The sequence below is a fragment of the Phalacrocorax aristotelis genome, chromosome 10 (genome assembly GCF_949628215.1).
Source record: "Phalacrocorax aristotelis chromosome 10, bGulAri2.1, whole genome shotgun sequence".
Classification (NCBI taxonomy): Eukaryota; Metazoa; Chordata; class Aves; order Suliformes; family Phalacrocoracidae; genus Phalacrocorax; species Phalacrocorax aristotelis.
In genome coordinates, this window is record NC_134285.1 from 17933519 (window position 1) to 17949551 (window position 16033).

The following is a 16033-nucleotide window of genomic DNA, read 5'->3' on the forward strand; positions in this document are numbered from 1 at the left end:
ACTGATTTACTATGTAAAAAGCAATCCTCTCTCCTGTCTGTCCCGAGCTAACATCAGTGATTTCTGTGTGTTCCTGTGTAATGGTTTTAACGTTACTCACTGGAGACATTGGACTTTCTGGAGTTATTTAACCACTGTGTTCAGTATTTTAGGGGTTGATGATAATTTAATATAAATTTAGATTTTCTTAACCACTCTGCCTGGCTTTTGGTTGTGAATCGTGCATGCTATTGGAACTCTACTTTGAAAAAGGAGCTCCCAGACCTGTTCACACAGAACCTCAGCTTTTCTTCGAGAGGAGCAAGAAGCTAGGAATGGGTCTGGGCTTTTTTGATAATCTGGTTGTAACACACACTTCTACCAGTACAGCTTTGAATCAAGGGCCAAATATCCACACTCCCGCACTTGGGCAAATTCATGAGCACACATACTGCCTCTCACCCTGCCCCTGCCTTGCTTTTTTTTACTTTTTGTTACTATTTTACCATGGCAACAGCAGAAGAGGATGTTCGTCTTTTTGGAAAATACTAGGAGCGTAGTGTCCTCAAGCCTCTCTGCCCCGTGGAAAATAAAGCTCTGAAGAAGAGCTGGTTTTGTCAGGAAGGGGTTTTGTTCAAGATTCTTTTGCATTTTTTTCATAACCAAGAGTTTAAATGGTGCATAAGGCTGAAAAATGAATGAAACATTTGGTAGTGACTGACACAGCAGTACTGGTGCTAATCTTGGATCCCATTCTCTCCTTTTCTGATGAAAGAAGTACCAAACCCATTAAAAACACTTCAGTTTTATTTGTGCACATTTAACAGTTGAAGCATGCTGCAGAAGCAATTTCACTGAGGTCATGCAAAAATATAATAGATATCTAGTTTAGAATCATAGAATGGGTTGGGTTGGAAGGGACCTTTAAAGGCTGTCTAGTCCCACCCTCCTGCAGTGAGCAGGGACATCTCCAACTACCTCAGGTTGCTCAGAGCCCCGTCCAACCTGACCTGGAATGTTTCCCGGGAAGGGGCATCCACAGCCTCTCTGGGCAACCTGTGCCAGCGCTTCACCACCCTCATTGTAAAGCATTTCTTCCTTATATCCAGTCTAAATCTACCCTTCTTTACTTTAAAACCATCACCCCTTGTCCTGCCACAACAGGCCTTGCTAAAGAGATTGTCCCCATCCTTCCTATAGCCCCTCTGTACATAGTGAAAGGCCGCAATAAGGTCTCCCTGCAGCCTTCCCTTCCTCAGGCTGAACGACCCCAGCTCTCTCAGCCTGCCTTTGTAGGAGAGGTGCTCCAGCCCTCGGATCATTTTTGTGGCCTTCTCTGGACCTGCTCCAACAGGTCCATGTGTTTCCTGTGCTGAGGACCCCAGAGATGGACGCTTAGTTTAAATATATAACATATTAATGTTAGGTGGGGAGAGACAGCACTGTCAGATTAATTGTGGTTGTGCGGATGGCACTTTCCCATCCTTTGTCTTCTGATTCCCCTTAAGAATTCTTTTGCTTGCTTCAGCTGAGGTGAAGAAACAAAGGAGGGAGAACACGCTGCACTCCAACAACGCACGGCTGCTGCTTGCAGCGTCACCAGTCACACTGAAGAAGAGAACGCCCGCGTCCCTGCAACGGGGTATTCCCGAAGGCCCGACGAAGCCGCCTCGGAGCTGCTTTAGCAGTTCAGCGGCCTCAGTACGCCGCCGCCCACGGTACCGGCTACCGGGCGCTGCTCCGGGGCCGCACCCCACTGGGGTCCGAGCCTCCCAGCCCGGGATAGCAGACCGGAGCCCGGGCCGCTGCTGCGGCGCCCCGGTTCCGCCCAGGGCCCGCCTGGGTCCCCTCCCGCCGCCGCCTGAAGAGAGTGCCGAATACGCTTCAACCGCTCCCGCATTCAAACAGACCAATGAAGTACGCGTGTGCGGGCGTGGGTGGGGCTGGCGCCGGCCAACGGGCGCTGAGGACACTGGGAGGTGCGGGTGGTGTTAGTGATTTCAAACCCCGCCGAGGAGCGGCTGGAGGCTCGCCGCGCCCGACCCGCTGGGGCCCAGGTAAGCGGCGCCGTGTCCGGCCCTTGATCACCATCACCATCCCTGTCTCGCTAGTGGGTCTAGCTCTTTCCCCCACCCGCCCCGCTTTCCTGGGCCCGTAGGAGGCCGGACCAGGCCTCCCTCACCGCCAGGCCCGAGCCTCCCCGGGACCCAGGCGGCGGCGCGGCCCTAAGAGGTGCCGACATCCCTTCCCGAGAACAGCCCACGGCCGCTGGCCTCGACTGGAGCCGCTCCCGCAGCTGCGGGGGTCACGGCCGGTAGCGGTGGGAGGCCGCGGCCTAGTACCGGGAGGTGCCCGTTGTCTAGGCCGGCTGCGGGGCGGGAGGAGCCGCGGCTAGAGCCGCTCCGCCGCCATCGTCTCCTTCGTGCCGTCGCTGCGGGCCCCGGGGTGGTCGCGAGCTGCTGGGGCCTTGCCTGGGCGGCAGGGTGTACCCGGGCCCCGGCCCCTTCGAACCGCTGCTGGAGGGGAACAGGGACCCGTCATCTTCGCCCCCTCGCGTGCCTTTCGGAGGCTTCGTGCAGGGTTGGTTTTCTCCTCTAAAATGACCTAAGGAAAATGTCCCTTGAGGTGATCCTAATCTTAAAATGACAGACGTGAGTTCATCTCCGTTTCTACAGCTCTGCTGTCCTGTGGAATCTCGTCTAGTGTGCGTGAAGAGGGTCTGGGCAGGGATGTGGGTCCAGTGTTCCCCTCCACACCTTTCTGTTTCATTTGAGTCTGTTTCTGAGTCAGCGTCTTGTGAGTCTTAAGACAGTAGCTTTCAGGTTGCTGTGCAGGAGGGTTTTGTCCTGAATTTGGGCCTCTCGCAGTGAGAGAACCCAAGTTTTGTGTAGCGGAGACTGACCTCGTCTCTGTATGTTTTTTTTTTTTTTAAATTTGATTTTTAGAAGAGTCATTTGCTACAATTTTCCAACTGATTTGTGTTCAGTGGGTTTCATCTAAGTATTCTGCAGTTTTCCTCTTTTGCTGATGTATTATTTCGTGTTCAATGTTTCATTTTCCAGTACTTCTGCTGAACTGCAGTGCTGTTAAAGTTTCTTTTTGCAGATGAGAAGGGGATGGGTGAGCAGTTGTTGAGATGTTGGGCAACCAGCTGTGGGAGACCTTCCTTATTTACTGCTTACGTATCAGAGAAAGCATTGCTATGGACTTTCAGTGAACACATCTAGTAGTCAGAAACTGTAAAGGTGCATATTTCCAAATGCGGAGAGTCTCAAATACTGAAGTATTCTAAAAGGCTACTCATAAAAATCTATTACTGAAACTGCAATAGGGTCAGGTCAGAAAGAAGAGTGACTGGTTTTCACTCTTTGGTGTCAATATCAGATCAGTTGATTTTGCAAAAATTAGAATTTGGTGTGACTTTTTTGCTTCAGGTTTTGTCTTTCTTTGAACTTTGCTGGTTTGGTAGCTTCCCCCATTTAAAACTTAAATGCATCTTCTAATTGTTTTTTTGTGCCCCCTCCAGAGTTGCAATAGGGTTAAACTTTTGAAGTAGCATCAAGGGAGTGATATATCAAAGCAGAATCTAGAAAAAAATGGCCTTCAAGTACAACAAACTGGTTCTAAACAAATTGTTGTGGATATATTGAAGGTAGTTATCAAGAATACAAAGTTGGGAACATTTAACTAGGAAACCTGCTAGGGAAAATTATTTATGTGACACCTATACAAAAATAAATGAAATTTGGATTTCAGAAGCCTGGGAAATAAGAGTTAGGATGCAAGACTTTTTGTTTGATATTCTAATATAATAGAGTATTGTGTATGACTTGTGTTTGGTGGGACTTAACTGCTGTGCTGGCTCTTGCCCTTTCCCTGATAGGGGCCAGTTTTGCGATTCTGGGCCTGTGCTTCTGAAAACCTGCTCTGCCGTGGTGGAGCTGATGCTCTCATACCTATGTCTGTTAAGAGTAAGGTCTTGTTCCCATTTGATAGTTGGCTTGGAAAACCTGACTTCCAGTGTAATGCTACAGGTTGTTTCTCTTTTGCATCACTGCATATGTTAGATGATAAATTTATAGCTGAAGTTCACTTGGTGTGTTCAAAGCTCTTTCAGACAATCCTTTTTTTGCTTTTTCTTGCTACCCTCGTTAATTGTGTCATCCGTAAACTGTAACACCTCTGTTCACCCCTTTTTATAGATCTTTTACGAACATCCTGGACAGCACGCACAATTAGAAACCACTCTGAATATTAAGTATCTAACTTGGAAGATTCTGGTGTGTAGGACGTATGACTTGAAGGACCCTTGAGAGATGTAAATACTTGTTAACCTTCTAATTAGGGTTTTCAGAGTCATGGTCAGCGATCATCTGGTTCTCTTTGTTTTCCCCCTTCCTACCTCACCTCTGTTCCATGGTACCAGCAGGTGTCCTTTTCTGATTTTCAAAAGAAATGTATAAATGTATATTGTTAATTTGTTTGTAAATTATCTAATGTAAATGGTTTGTGAAGTCTCTGCCAGAGTAGGATGGCGTTAAAGCTATTTGTACCTGTAACTGAATGGTTGGTTTCAAGAGAACGTAGTCTAAAATTAATATGGCGTTGTTGCTGTTGCTTTGTTGTAGACTGTTCCAGTGGCTCATCTTAGAGGGGTGGAGTTCTGAAGTGTGACATGGGAGAGCCTCATACCCTCGTGTTTGAATTAAACATTGCCACAGCTTGTTTGAATAAAGAGTCTTTTGACCTGAGCAGTTGCACGTTGTTTGGCGTTGTCTCTATGACAGCTCAGTCACTGCAAATGTCAAATGCTGAGAAGCAGAAGCTGTCAAGCAATGTTCGTGTCTCCCTGTTGCAGGGGGGAAAAAGTAACTTGGGTGATTGTTCAGTGGGGAGCGGGGCTGGTGCTGGAGTGCCTGGCAGGGGGTGCTTTCTTCAGCAGGCTAAAAAGATGTCTGAAGAACCACAGCCTTGCATCATATGGCTTGGTGCTCTTCCTGGGAGGATGCTATTGGCAGCTGGTCTCCACCATAGCAGCTTCTTCGATAGCTACTTTCGCTGTAGGAAAAGAATCACAATGTCAGGTGATGGGCTAGAGAGATTGCTGATAAATCGGTTCCCCTGGAGCGCTGTCATTGCACATCTCGCAGCAGGACACAAAACGTGGGGATGATGTGGTGCCAGGCGGTTCCTCTGCACCTACTGGTGAAGGTGCTGCGTTCTCCTTCTGCAGGGCAGGCCTCGTCCCTCCTGTCGGCTCTCAGACCTGCTGCCCCCTTCCGTCAGGGGCCTGGGGTAGCGCCTGCTCCGTGCTCGGGTGTGCCCGCAGCCGCCTCTGCTACGGGGGCGATTGTGCTGAGGGGCGCGGGGTGGTGCGGGCGTGACTCAGGAGAACCGCGGGCCGAGATGGTCGCCGGTGGCCCCCGCCCGGGGACGCGGGACGGGGACACACGCGTATCCGGCCCCGCGGGGAGCGAAGGGTGAGTGCGGCGGGGCCGGGGGCTCGGCCTTGCCCGCCTTTGTCTGGCCCCGGCGTCGGCCGGTTCCCCGCCCAGGTGCGGCCGCGGCGCCCCGAGCCCCGCCCGCCGGCGGGGAGGGACCGGCCCGGGCCCGCCGCTCCCCGCCCGCCGCCGAGCCGGCCTGCAGCCGTGAGGGTGAGTGTCCGCCGGCGCCCGGCCCGGCCCTCGTGGGAGGGCGGCGGGCATAAATAATGCCGGGCGGGAGTCTCGCCCCGCGGCTGCCCCGGGCTCCAGCCGCGGCCTGCTGCCCGGTACGGGTACCGGTGCAGAACAGGAAACCTCCCCGGGCTGCGGCGGCGGCGGGAGGAGGAGGACCTCTGGGAGCGGGTAGGGTGCTCTTCTGGAAGGCGCTGGGGGTGGCGGGGGTGTAGAGGGCCCTGCTGCTGTGTTGGAGGCTGCCTCCCGTGGAGGAGGGGGCTAGCGGTGGGTCCTGCGGTGTGATGTCTTCCTGGGAGCTTGCCTCTATCAGCCGTTCAGACTATCCTTTTAAAGAACATCACATAAGCCTTTCTATGTCCGAGATTTATAAATGCCTTGAGGGATGGGGGAGTTTGCAGCTAATACACACAGCCCTTCCCACATCTGTCACTCCAGCCGGCCACCCTTAGCATTATGTCAGTGCCTGCAAATTGGCCCATGGGTTGGCCTTTTCCCTCTTGCCCCTCTTTGCTCTGTAAGACTGGCTTCCCTCCAGGCTCACCCCTGCAGCAAGAAACAGTTTTTGCTCTTACCTGTAGCAGTTTATTTTGCATTGTCTCTCACTGTTGGGTGCATTGGAAAGCAGTCTTAGTTACTTTCAGAGGCCATGTATTAAAGCATGCTATTAAGGTGTCATTGAGCTGAGTTAGGGCATATGAGTTAGAGCAGGCAAGAGATAATTTAATGCTGTTCATTCTTGAATGCTGTTTTGTTGCTGCTGAAGCAGTATCTTCTCTTAGCATCTACTCCACAACCTGCAAAACAATTCTTTTTCAGCATGCATTTCTCCTTTTTTATTATTCTGAGGTCCTACTTTCCCTTCATCAGGAGTCTGTGGATCTCACAACTTCCATTTGCTTTTTTAATTGAAAATGCCACCCTTAAAAATTTCATAGGAAATTTTTTATTGCCTAAGCAGCAAATAATCTCCTGTGGCTTTTTTAACCTCTTGTTCTTTTCTGTCATCAAAAGATATGTGGACTGAAGCTGGAAAGCACATTTACAGTCTGACTGAAAGTTCTTCTGACTGCTGCTTTTGCAGGTATCTCTAGTTCAGGATTGTTCAGGACTTCAGTTTTCCTTTTGAAGATAATAAAAATTTACTACAGCAATTGCATTCTTGCATTGACCGAGTAGGTGATAGTTCTTACATTTGTGTGTTCTTCAAAATACTTAGTGTGTCCAGGTGTTGTTTAAAATAAAAATTTAACTAAGTTATGGTTACTTAAATTTTTCAGCCTTTTTTCTGAGCTACTTGTATCTAATGAAGGTTTCGCTGGCAAATACCGAAAGCACACTGGAATAAACTTTTGTGGAAGTGAAATCTTTTCAGAGTCAAAGAGCAAGTATGACCCAAGACTTATCTATATGCTCTCCAAGTATGTGCCCTACTGCATAGGAATGTTTCAAACATTTATTTTTTTTTTTCCTTTTTAAAAGGCTTGTCTTGCTTTCTTGGAACATGTTTTTTTGCATAAAGTTTCTGAGAAGCTTTCAAAGTATTGAAATGCTTGATGCTGTTCTTGTGCAACGGTGATGTTCAATAGGTGGAAGTGAATCGGGAGAAGTGGACAATTGGTATCAATGAACATCTGTTTTTGTTTAGCTTAAAATGCCTTCCTAGTTTGCCTTTGCACATTTTCTGTAGAAAATGGTCTAGAAGCTGAAACTTCACAATAAAACATAGTGATAGGTGATAAGTGTATGCTTCAAAATAAAACACATTTTAGGATGTTTACGATTAAAAGATTCTCTTCAGTGATACCCCATACTATGAAGCTGTAAGGTTGATGCTATTTGGTCCTCAAAAATTGTAGCAGAGAAAGCATTTATTTAGAAGCTGAGTAGGAGCTGTTCAGAGCAGAGCGTGGTTAATCCAAACTTTCATGTATTGATGCTTTCCCATAATCTCTTAACGTGTTGCCAAATTTGTTTCTTAAACTTATTTATGTTCAGCGGGGAATTCTCACTTTTACATTTGAAATTCTTGCACTTGTGCTGCCTTGTAAATATTTTCTGCTCTTGCTGCTTTTGCATGGTCTCCCTTTGAAAGACATCCTATTCTTTCCTTGATGGTCTGAATTTTTTCGCCACTCCGAAATATAGGGACTTGCCCTGCCAAGAACTGTCAGGGAGGATTTGCTATTCATCTCCATTGCAGATTGCTCAGCTGACTTGCTTTTGGAAATGTTGTGTTGACCACATTAATAACAAACCTCTCTCACAAAACTTATTTTGGTGGTTCAGTCACTTTGGAGGTCTTGTTTTCGGGATTCTACCAAAAATAATATTTTTACTGCAAGATTTAAATACGTTTGTTCTGAGTTGTGGTGACAAGAAAGCTATGTAGGTCAAACTATTCCTTGCTGCCAATTCACTAGGAATAACATCATTTAGCTCCTTATTGTATAATGAGGCTACTTGCTATTTGGATGTTGAGAAGTAATGGCTGGAGGTTTATATGTCTTTGCAAAGGAGCTTTAAAAAAAGCACTTTTTGTCAAATATCAGATATTCTATGAACATAGAACACCTAGTGACTTAACTGAAGCGAGAAACAACAGTCTTTTATTCTGGTAAATGCAAGATGTAGACAGTACAAGATCTTGGCATTAGGACAGGCGTGAGCAGTGATGAAGCTAGAAAGATGGGATGTATAAGAAGGAGCTCTTCCTCCATGACCATGGAATACTTTCTGATAAACTGTCTATTCTAAAGGGATTTGTAAGTTGATGTGGGGAGTATAATTTTATAGCTATTTTTAGGTGCCAGATTCGGCACAGAAGGCAACTTAACCTATTTTATAATTGAAGGAACCATTGTAGATGTTAATGACTAAAAATAGTAGGGGCATTGACTTAACCAGACTGAAAAAAGTGGGTGAGAAAATAGTTTCATGGTTGTCTGCCCCCCTCCCTGTCTGTCCCATCATGTCTGCTTTTCCCCCTCTCCTCCCCCCTGCCCCAAGCCAAGTACATTGTGGTGCTGGGAAGGGAGATCCTAGATCCTCTTCTTCTAGATTCTGTAATGCATTGCTGGAGTCTACAAGCAAGAGGTCGCACTTTATAGCAATGAGCTCTTGTAGTTATGGAAGGGTAAAAATACTTGTAAATCAGTATGGTCTTGCAATGGACAAGCCGCCGTAATAGCTCCTCACTTCAGGGTTGGAACTGATTTTACGATTGTAGTAAGGTAGTTGCTGTCCTACGATAAGGTTTTCCTTGGTGGAACAGATTTCTGGAGGGAAATAAATGTTTCTTTTAATTGTTGAAGTAGGAAGTTCATGCTGCTCACTGTTTTTCTAAAAGAACAGGGTGTAGGTGGTGGTTTGTCTTAGTATGGGTGCCTAAACTCCATTTTGCTGTTTCCTGCTGCTGGCAGGTATCTTAGTTATTCACAAAGAAACCAGAAAAAGAAATAAAGCACTATTGTCCTTGTATTGTTTCCTTATGCTTTCCTCAACAAAATGATTTAGGCAAGTAATGGTTTGAACTACCTCCAGGTTTCTGAGCAGGATTCAGAACTACCTAATTTCCTGTTAAGTTCACTCTGCTTATTCTTGGCAAAGGCACGTGTGAGTTTGGGAAGAGACCGCTGTATTTATTTATGCCACCGGCATCCACACCGGGGAAGTACCCTGTTATTTCTACACTGATCTGTTAAGATGAAGGTATTCCTAATGCAAGCACAGCTTATATTGGCAAAGCTGTGTCTTTCCTGACAGCACTTGGCTGCAGAACTAACTTGAATGGCAGAAGGAAGTCTGCTGCTGTAACTTCCTTCACACTAGTCCATTCCTGCATCCCTTGCTAGGTGAACTCTTTGAAGAGTCTTTAATGTGAATGCAATTTCATTTTTGCTTTTGGAGAGAAATCGTCACAATCATAGAGCCAGATACAGTTTTGCACTTCGCCTCCATATATGCCAAGAGTGTCTTGTTTTTATGTGGGGGGTGGCTTTTTGTTTGGGGGTATGTTGGGGTTTGGGGGGGGGGGGGGGGAGGGGTGTTGTGTTTTATATTTTTGGGGTTTATTGCCTTCTTTAATAGGTAAAATGCATTGAATGTGAATCAGGAGGCTGTTGATTTATGTTTAATTTTGGACCCTGTCTTTCAGTAGGCTGAAGGAGGGGATAAGAGAACAACAGAGTGGTTTGGGCAGAGAAAAAAGAAAGCAGTAGAGTTTCAGAAGAGTTTGAACAGATGAAAGCAATATCTGTTGCAAAAGGCTGGTGGGGCTTTGATGCAAAAAGCTGTTATAACTTGCATGCCCTGTTGACATCTTGTGATTGTTTGGTTTTGGTATGGCATTTCAAAGCTTGAGTTTTATTTTCATTGTAACTTAAGTCAGAGTACCTTTTTCTAGTCAATTCCTGTCACGGAGGAATGGTGTGACCAGTATTTAATCCAGAGCTGTTTTTTTTCTTTTTAATAAGTAGTAAATTTGAAAAGCTAATGTACCAGAATTAATAGTTCAGTAGAATGGGCTTTAGGTAGCCTCACTTCCGTGCATTTCATTTCTTAAATAATGAGCAGAGTGATCCCATCATTCTCAGTGGTTTGTAGTTCTGGGGTTAATGAAGGCTTGGCCCTTCCAGCAATTTTCTTTTTTTCTTAAAAATCAAACTTCTCAGTACCATTGTGCTGATGTCAAGAGGAGAAAGCCCACTGTTCGTGAAATGAGAAGGACAAACCATAATAATGCATGGATACGCTTGATTATATGCATAGTCAACTTCTGTTCTGACATTGACTTTTGCTTTATTGCCATTGGGCAAATTAGTAGGTTTATGTAATTATAGTGAGAACAGTATTAACATCCATAGGAATTTGTAAATATTTAAGGTAAGCTTATGGTAGTTTGGTGTGGGTGTTGATAACTGGTGGGGTTTTTTGGGTGGTTTTTTTTATTGTTTGTTTTGGGTGTGGTTTGGTTTTTTTAATTATTGGGGGATTGGGTTGGTGGGTTTTTTTAAAGTACTTTCTAATCCAGGAAGGAAGAGAAAGGACTGTTTTTATTGTGGACTGTTGCTAACCTAATTTTTCTATCAAGTTAGCTGTATGTTAGTGTTGTGTGGCTGACAGAAGGCTTTGGAGAACTTGCTTATATTAACTTACGCCAGTGAAATTACACTCCTAATTCTAGGGGTTAATTTTCTGCGGAGAACCTCTGTGCATTAGGTGAAATACTTTGTAGGTTAAAGTATGCAGCTTTGCTGGAATAGGTGGAATTTGCATTAGGAATACTCTGCTAGTATTGGGTATTCTTATGCCTTTAGTGATAAATTGTTGTATATTCTAGCCAGTTTTTAGAATTTTGGTCATCTTTGTCTATGCATTCAAACTGGTCTGCCGGAATGTGTTATTCCTTCTCTGGTTTGGTTTTGTTTATTTGTATAAATAATGCTGGGAACCCTCATGACTGCTGCTGCTATTCTTGTTTTGCTGATCTCCTTGCATCAGGCTTACTCTTGTTACTCTCTGAACAGCCAGGTTAGCTGTACAATATGTCTGAGATGGGCGCAGAGCCTGAGGTCCCATCTCTCATATCCCAATGGTCAGTATTCCTGTTTTAATTAAAAGGAAAGGGAAGGAGGAGGAAAGCGCTTAGGAACTTGAATGAGTAAGGATTTGAGCCCTATGTGTGGTAAGAAATTGATCTTCTGTTGACAGTTGCTGATGCTGGATACATTAGAATTAGGGTATAAAGTAGCCAGCTTGAAAAAATGGCTTTTGTTCTTCTTGCAGTACTGTTCATTTCAATTGTGCTGTTTGTGAAGTTGTTAAAATGGCTGTCCTTAAACTAGCACCTGATTATTTTTTTGACACTGATTCATGGCACCTGTTGCTGAAAGCATGTAAGAGTCAGTTTTCTAGTGTTGATGGGTACTCACTTTGTTTTAGCACCTTAATCATAGTACATTCTTTCTCAAGCTTAGATGAGGTTATATTGTGTATGCCTTCTCAGCTTACTAAAACTTTCACAGATTGAGACTCCTAGTGTCTGAAATATTACAAAGTGCACTGCTCTCTAATCTTTAATGGCTTCTCATAGCTTTCTAGGGTTAACAAGATAGTGGCCTAGTCCTAGTAGTGCGTATCTAAATATAATTACAAGCTTGGGTTGCACATTATTAGCAATAAAACTTACTACAGAATTGTCTTTTGGGTTTGTTTGTTGTCTTTTTTTTAATTAGAAGTATGATGCGGGTAACACCTGACATGTATTTTTCTGTGTTCTAACTTTATCCCTATCCCCACAGGAATTACTGTAATTGCATAATTACAGAATTACAATGGGGGACGACAGTGAGTGGATGAAACTGCCCATTGATCAGAAATGTGAACACAAGGTAGGAAATCCTGTCTTTGGGTTTGGCTTGGTGTATATCTCTGCTGTGGTGAATCTGTGGTACTTCTCTAGGTACACCATTGCTAGGTAATCTCAACAGCTGCATGCATGCAGATAACAGATCTGAAACTGCATCAGGTCAATGTAACCTAGAGGCTGAATATAGTTTATTAAGCAGAATTTAGTAGCATGATAATCTGTGTGGTGTAAGCTTGTATGCTGAAAGATCAGTGCGCTCGCTCATACGGAGAAATTACTCATCTGTAGCTGAAACTATTGTGCTCCCACTTACTCATCAGTGGTTGTTAGAGCATCTGAAGATCAGTGGAGAACACTGGCATCTCTCTAGCTTCTCTCAAGATCATTGTTGGCAGGAGAAGAACGAGTATTTGGACCAGCTGCACACTATTCATATAGTCTTTAAGAGAAACCTTGCAGATGCCAGCTTACTGAGTGCACTTTCAACTATGGTTGAAGAGCTTTGCAAGATTGGTGAGTTAAGGTTGTACTAGCACAATATTTAGATGTCTGATTTCTGCTTCCAGCTCTGGAAAGCCAGATTAAATGGTTACGAAGAAGCCCTTAAGCTCTTCCAGAAGATAGATGATGAAAAGAGTCCTGAATGGTCCAAGTATCTTGGATTGATAAAGAAATTTGTGACAGATTCCAATGCAGTGGCTCAGTTGAAAGGACTGGAAGCAGCGCTCGCTTATGTTGAAAATGCTCATGTAGCTGGCAAGTAAGTAGCCTTTTCTTACTATATTAGTAGACTGTTAGAGGACAGTTTAATGTGCGTCTCTGAGAAAGGCTGCAGATAAATTGTAAAGTGGCCACTAGCAATTCTGATATTTACTGTTGAGAGTGGAACTTGCTTTCTGATCTAGAGAATTTGCTGAATTGTAGGCTTTCCTTGTAGATGGCCTCCATGTGCATATTATCTTGTCAAAAATTGCTTACAATGTTCAAAGAAGCTATTAAAGGCAGTAGTAAGGATTTCTGAAAAGGTAGAGAAAGTGAATTGGTAATTTGGTGATATAGGTGCTGTGAACTGGAATACCTGTTCTTGTTTGACTAAAGCAGCTTGGGTATAGAGGGACCTTTTTTTTTCCCAGGGATGTATTTGTATAATTCATCCATGAAATAAAATGTAGTTATGTTTATGCAGTATTGCATCCAACTTAACTAATATGAATCTTCATACCTGCCAATTTCTTAACAGGGTGGTTTCTCGTATTTCTCTGTCTAGCCCATGAAATAACCTGTACTCCTGAGAGTGAAATAAAAATACCTAATGGGCCAGATCAGTGCTTTGGTCTACTGACTTTGTGACCTAATGAAATGAATAGAAGTCTTACTTTAAAAACCAAATAAACAAACCCAAAGCTTCATTTAGAAACCTGACGACCTTCCATACCCCTAGATTTAAGTGATTTAGTTGGTTGGAAGCTTTGAAATAGATGTGAAATTCTGTGCTGGTATTATGTACCAATGCTATATGTTAGTTAACTGTAACACATGCAATTCCAGGAAATAACATTTATTTGTGGACCTTAACTAATGTGTATTAATGACACTTTCTCAAAAGTGGGTTCTACTATTCACTGCCTGGTGTAGTCCAGTATTGGGAACATGTTAACTAGCACTGAGTCTGCAGGAGGTCTTTTGATTAAACTAGAGGTTGAAGTAATCTTTTAAAGGTTGTTACCTTCAAAGTTAACTTAGAATTTAGTCCCTGTTATATGAGGACTTGCTGAGTTTTCATCCATGTTTCGGGTGTTGTGTGTGCTTTTTCTCTGTGGATAACGATGTAGAACACCTAATTCACTTACACGTTCCAGAAGTAACTGTCTTTCATCTTTCAGGACAACTGGAGAAGTAGCGTCCGGAGTTGTAAATAAAGTGTTCAATCAGCCAAAAGCCAGAGCAAAAGAGCTGGGTCTCGATATATGTCTAATGTATATAGAAATTGAGAAAGGGGAGGCAGTACAAGAAGAATTACTAAAGGGTTTGGACAACAAAAACCCGAAAATCATAGTAGCATGTATAGAGACACTGAGGAAAGCACTAAGGTAAGCTTATAGTTTTTAGTTTGTGGGGTGGAGTTTGTGTGGGTTGTTTTTTGGTTGTGGGTGGTGGTGGTGTTGTGTTTTTCTTCTTTTTTCCCTCAGCCCAGCAGTATGTAGAGTCTAATGTATTGGTTAAGTCTGTAGCAGGCCCTTGTTATAGTTGAGTAGGATGTATCTTTACTGTACTGACATTTTCTGACAGCAGCAGTTGAGAGCATCATGGGGTTTGTTAGATGTGAGGGATGTCTTTGTACAAGCCTCCTCTGGATCACTTTTGTTCATGGCAACTGTTTACCAAACTTCCATTTTTACAAAGGTCCTCTGAAAGAAGGGCATGATCAGTGTGTTTTGTTCCAGACTGTGGAGCTTCTCTTCTGAACAGCTGAAATAAACTCACTGATGGGAAAACTAAAATGTAGTGTTTTGGTTTTTTTAAAAATCCCTTGTTCTAAAAAAGCACTGTGTTCCTCACTGATGTGAGCATCTTTAATTGGGTACACAGTGTGTGTTTTTGGAAAAAAAGAAGAAAGCTCATTGCACAGTAAATTCCCATTGTCTGCATAATAAATCCTTTATTAAAAAGAAAAGCTGATAATGCTCCCTAAAAATCAAATCCAGTTTAATTATGATGGGGTAGTTCATTTCAAGATTAGATTTAGAACATCTTTTTTTGTTCTGCTTCAGGAATGTTTGCCTCCTTTGAGTTGATTGAAATACTGGGGTTTTATCAAATTCTTGCATTTGGGGTACATGTAATTCACTGTCCAGTCCATTAGATGATTTTTTTTAAAAAGGGAACAGTGTCTTATGCTAGATACTTCTTGGACAACTTGCTGAGGCCTATGTAGAGAACTTGCTGAGGTCCTTGTTAAACTGTTTTAGGCTTCTGCCAAAATAAAGCATTGGGCTTACCACATTACCTGTGCTTCTACTAAGTGAAATTACTGTCCCACATTTAAGAATATGTTTTAGCTATTTTAAATTGCCTCATCTAATCAAATGTCCTTTTAACAGTACAGTGTAATTAGAAAACCACATATATTTTGCATAGAAAACCTCAATATATTTCAACTAACTACACCTATAAAATGTGTCACGTCTGTCTAATTTTTAAATGCAGTATCTTATTTTCTTTGAGATGGCAAGACCAAATCCTTTCATGGAGGCCCTGTTGACTTAACTTCAGTCTTCTGCTTCTGAGCTGTGTTTCTACTTAAATTTGTCTTGTGTTTTGACAGGGTTTCTGCATTGATAACGAAATTTGTCTGTTGTACCTGGGTGGGTAACTTGAGTGCATAACTACTTCAGCTTCTGCTGTTATTTATCTTCTGCTAAGGTTTCTGTTAGTTCTTGTGTTGTATGAATTAGATAATATTATATGAATTAGATAAAAATAAGAGAATTTGCTTAGGCACTTTTCCTAATATGTTCTTTTGTTGAGTGACAGTAGAAAAATAAAAATCTCAGGCAACTCATTTGTTCATATTCTGGTTAGCACTAGAAATTTTAGGTTACACATATAAGTTTTAGTTCCCGAGCAGCCGTTTTCACTAGCTGTTTTCATGTGGTACTTGATCAGAGGGAAGCAGAAGAAAAAGTGTGATTGGAAAGGTTAATTCAGAAATCTCAAGGAAAAGAGATGCTTCTGAATAAAAAGAACTATGGCTTCTGAGGTGATTTAGGTATGATGCTTTAAGAACTGTAGCAGTTTACTATGAGTATGAAAAGAAAGATCTTGTGTTCTCATTCAGCATCAGTTGAAAAAGGAAGGTTAGTGTATTAAGTTCAACAACATGTAGAATCTGCTGACAGGGAAGGGTGATTGTCTGGGGAAACTTGTTTTATGTTTCCTTTCAGCAGTACTTATTTCAACACGTGCTCTCTGTGAAGATGACCCAGGCTTACTATAATTACCTGGTCCA

General features: G+C 43.3%; 1 protein-coding gene across 2 annotated transcripts in view; it reads left to right on the forward strand.

The window, feature by feature from the left end:
• The first annotated feature begins 1924 nt into the window (after positions 1-1924).
• The window catches only part of CKAP5 (cytoskeleton associated protein 5), a 54015-nt gene continuing 39906 nt past the window's right edge, over positions 1925-16033 (forward strand). For both annotated transcript variants that reach the window (XM_075105464.1, XM_075105465.1), the window contains exons 1-4: positions 1925-2036; positions 11957-12046; positions 12591-12784; positions 13908-14114. In XM_075105464.1, the coding sequence (XP_074961565.1) occupies positions 11990-12046; positions 12591-12784; positions 13908-14114 (458 nt within the window). In that variant the 5' untranslated portion in view covers positions 1925-2036; positions 11957-11989. The remainder of the gene's footprint in view (positions 2037-11956; positions 12047-12590; positions 12785-13907; positions 14115-16033) is intronic.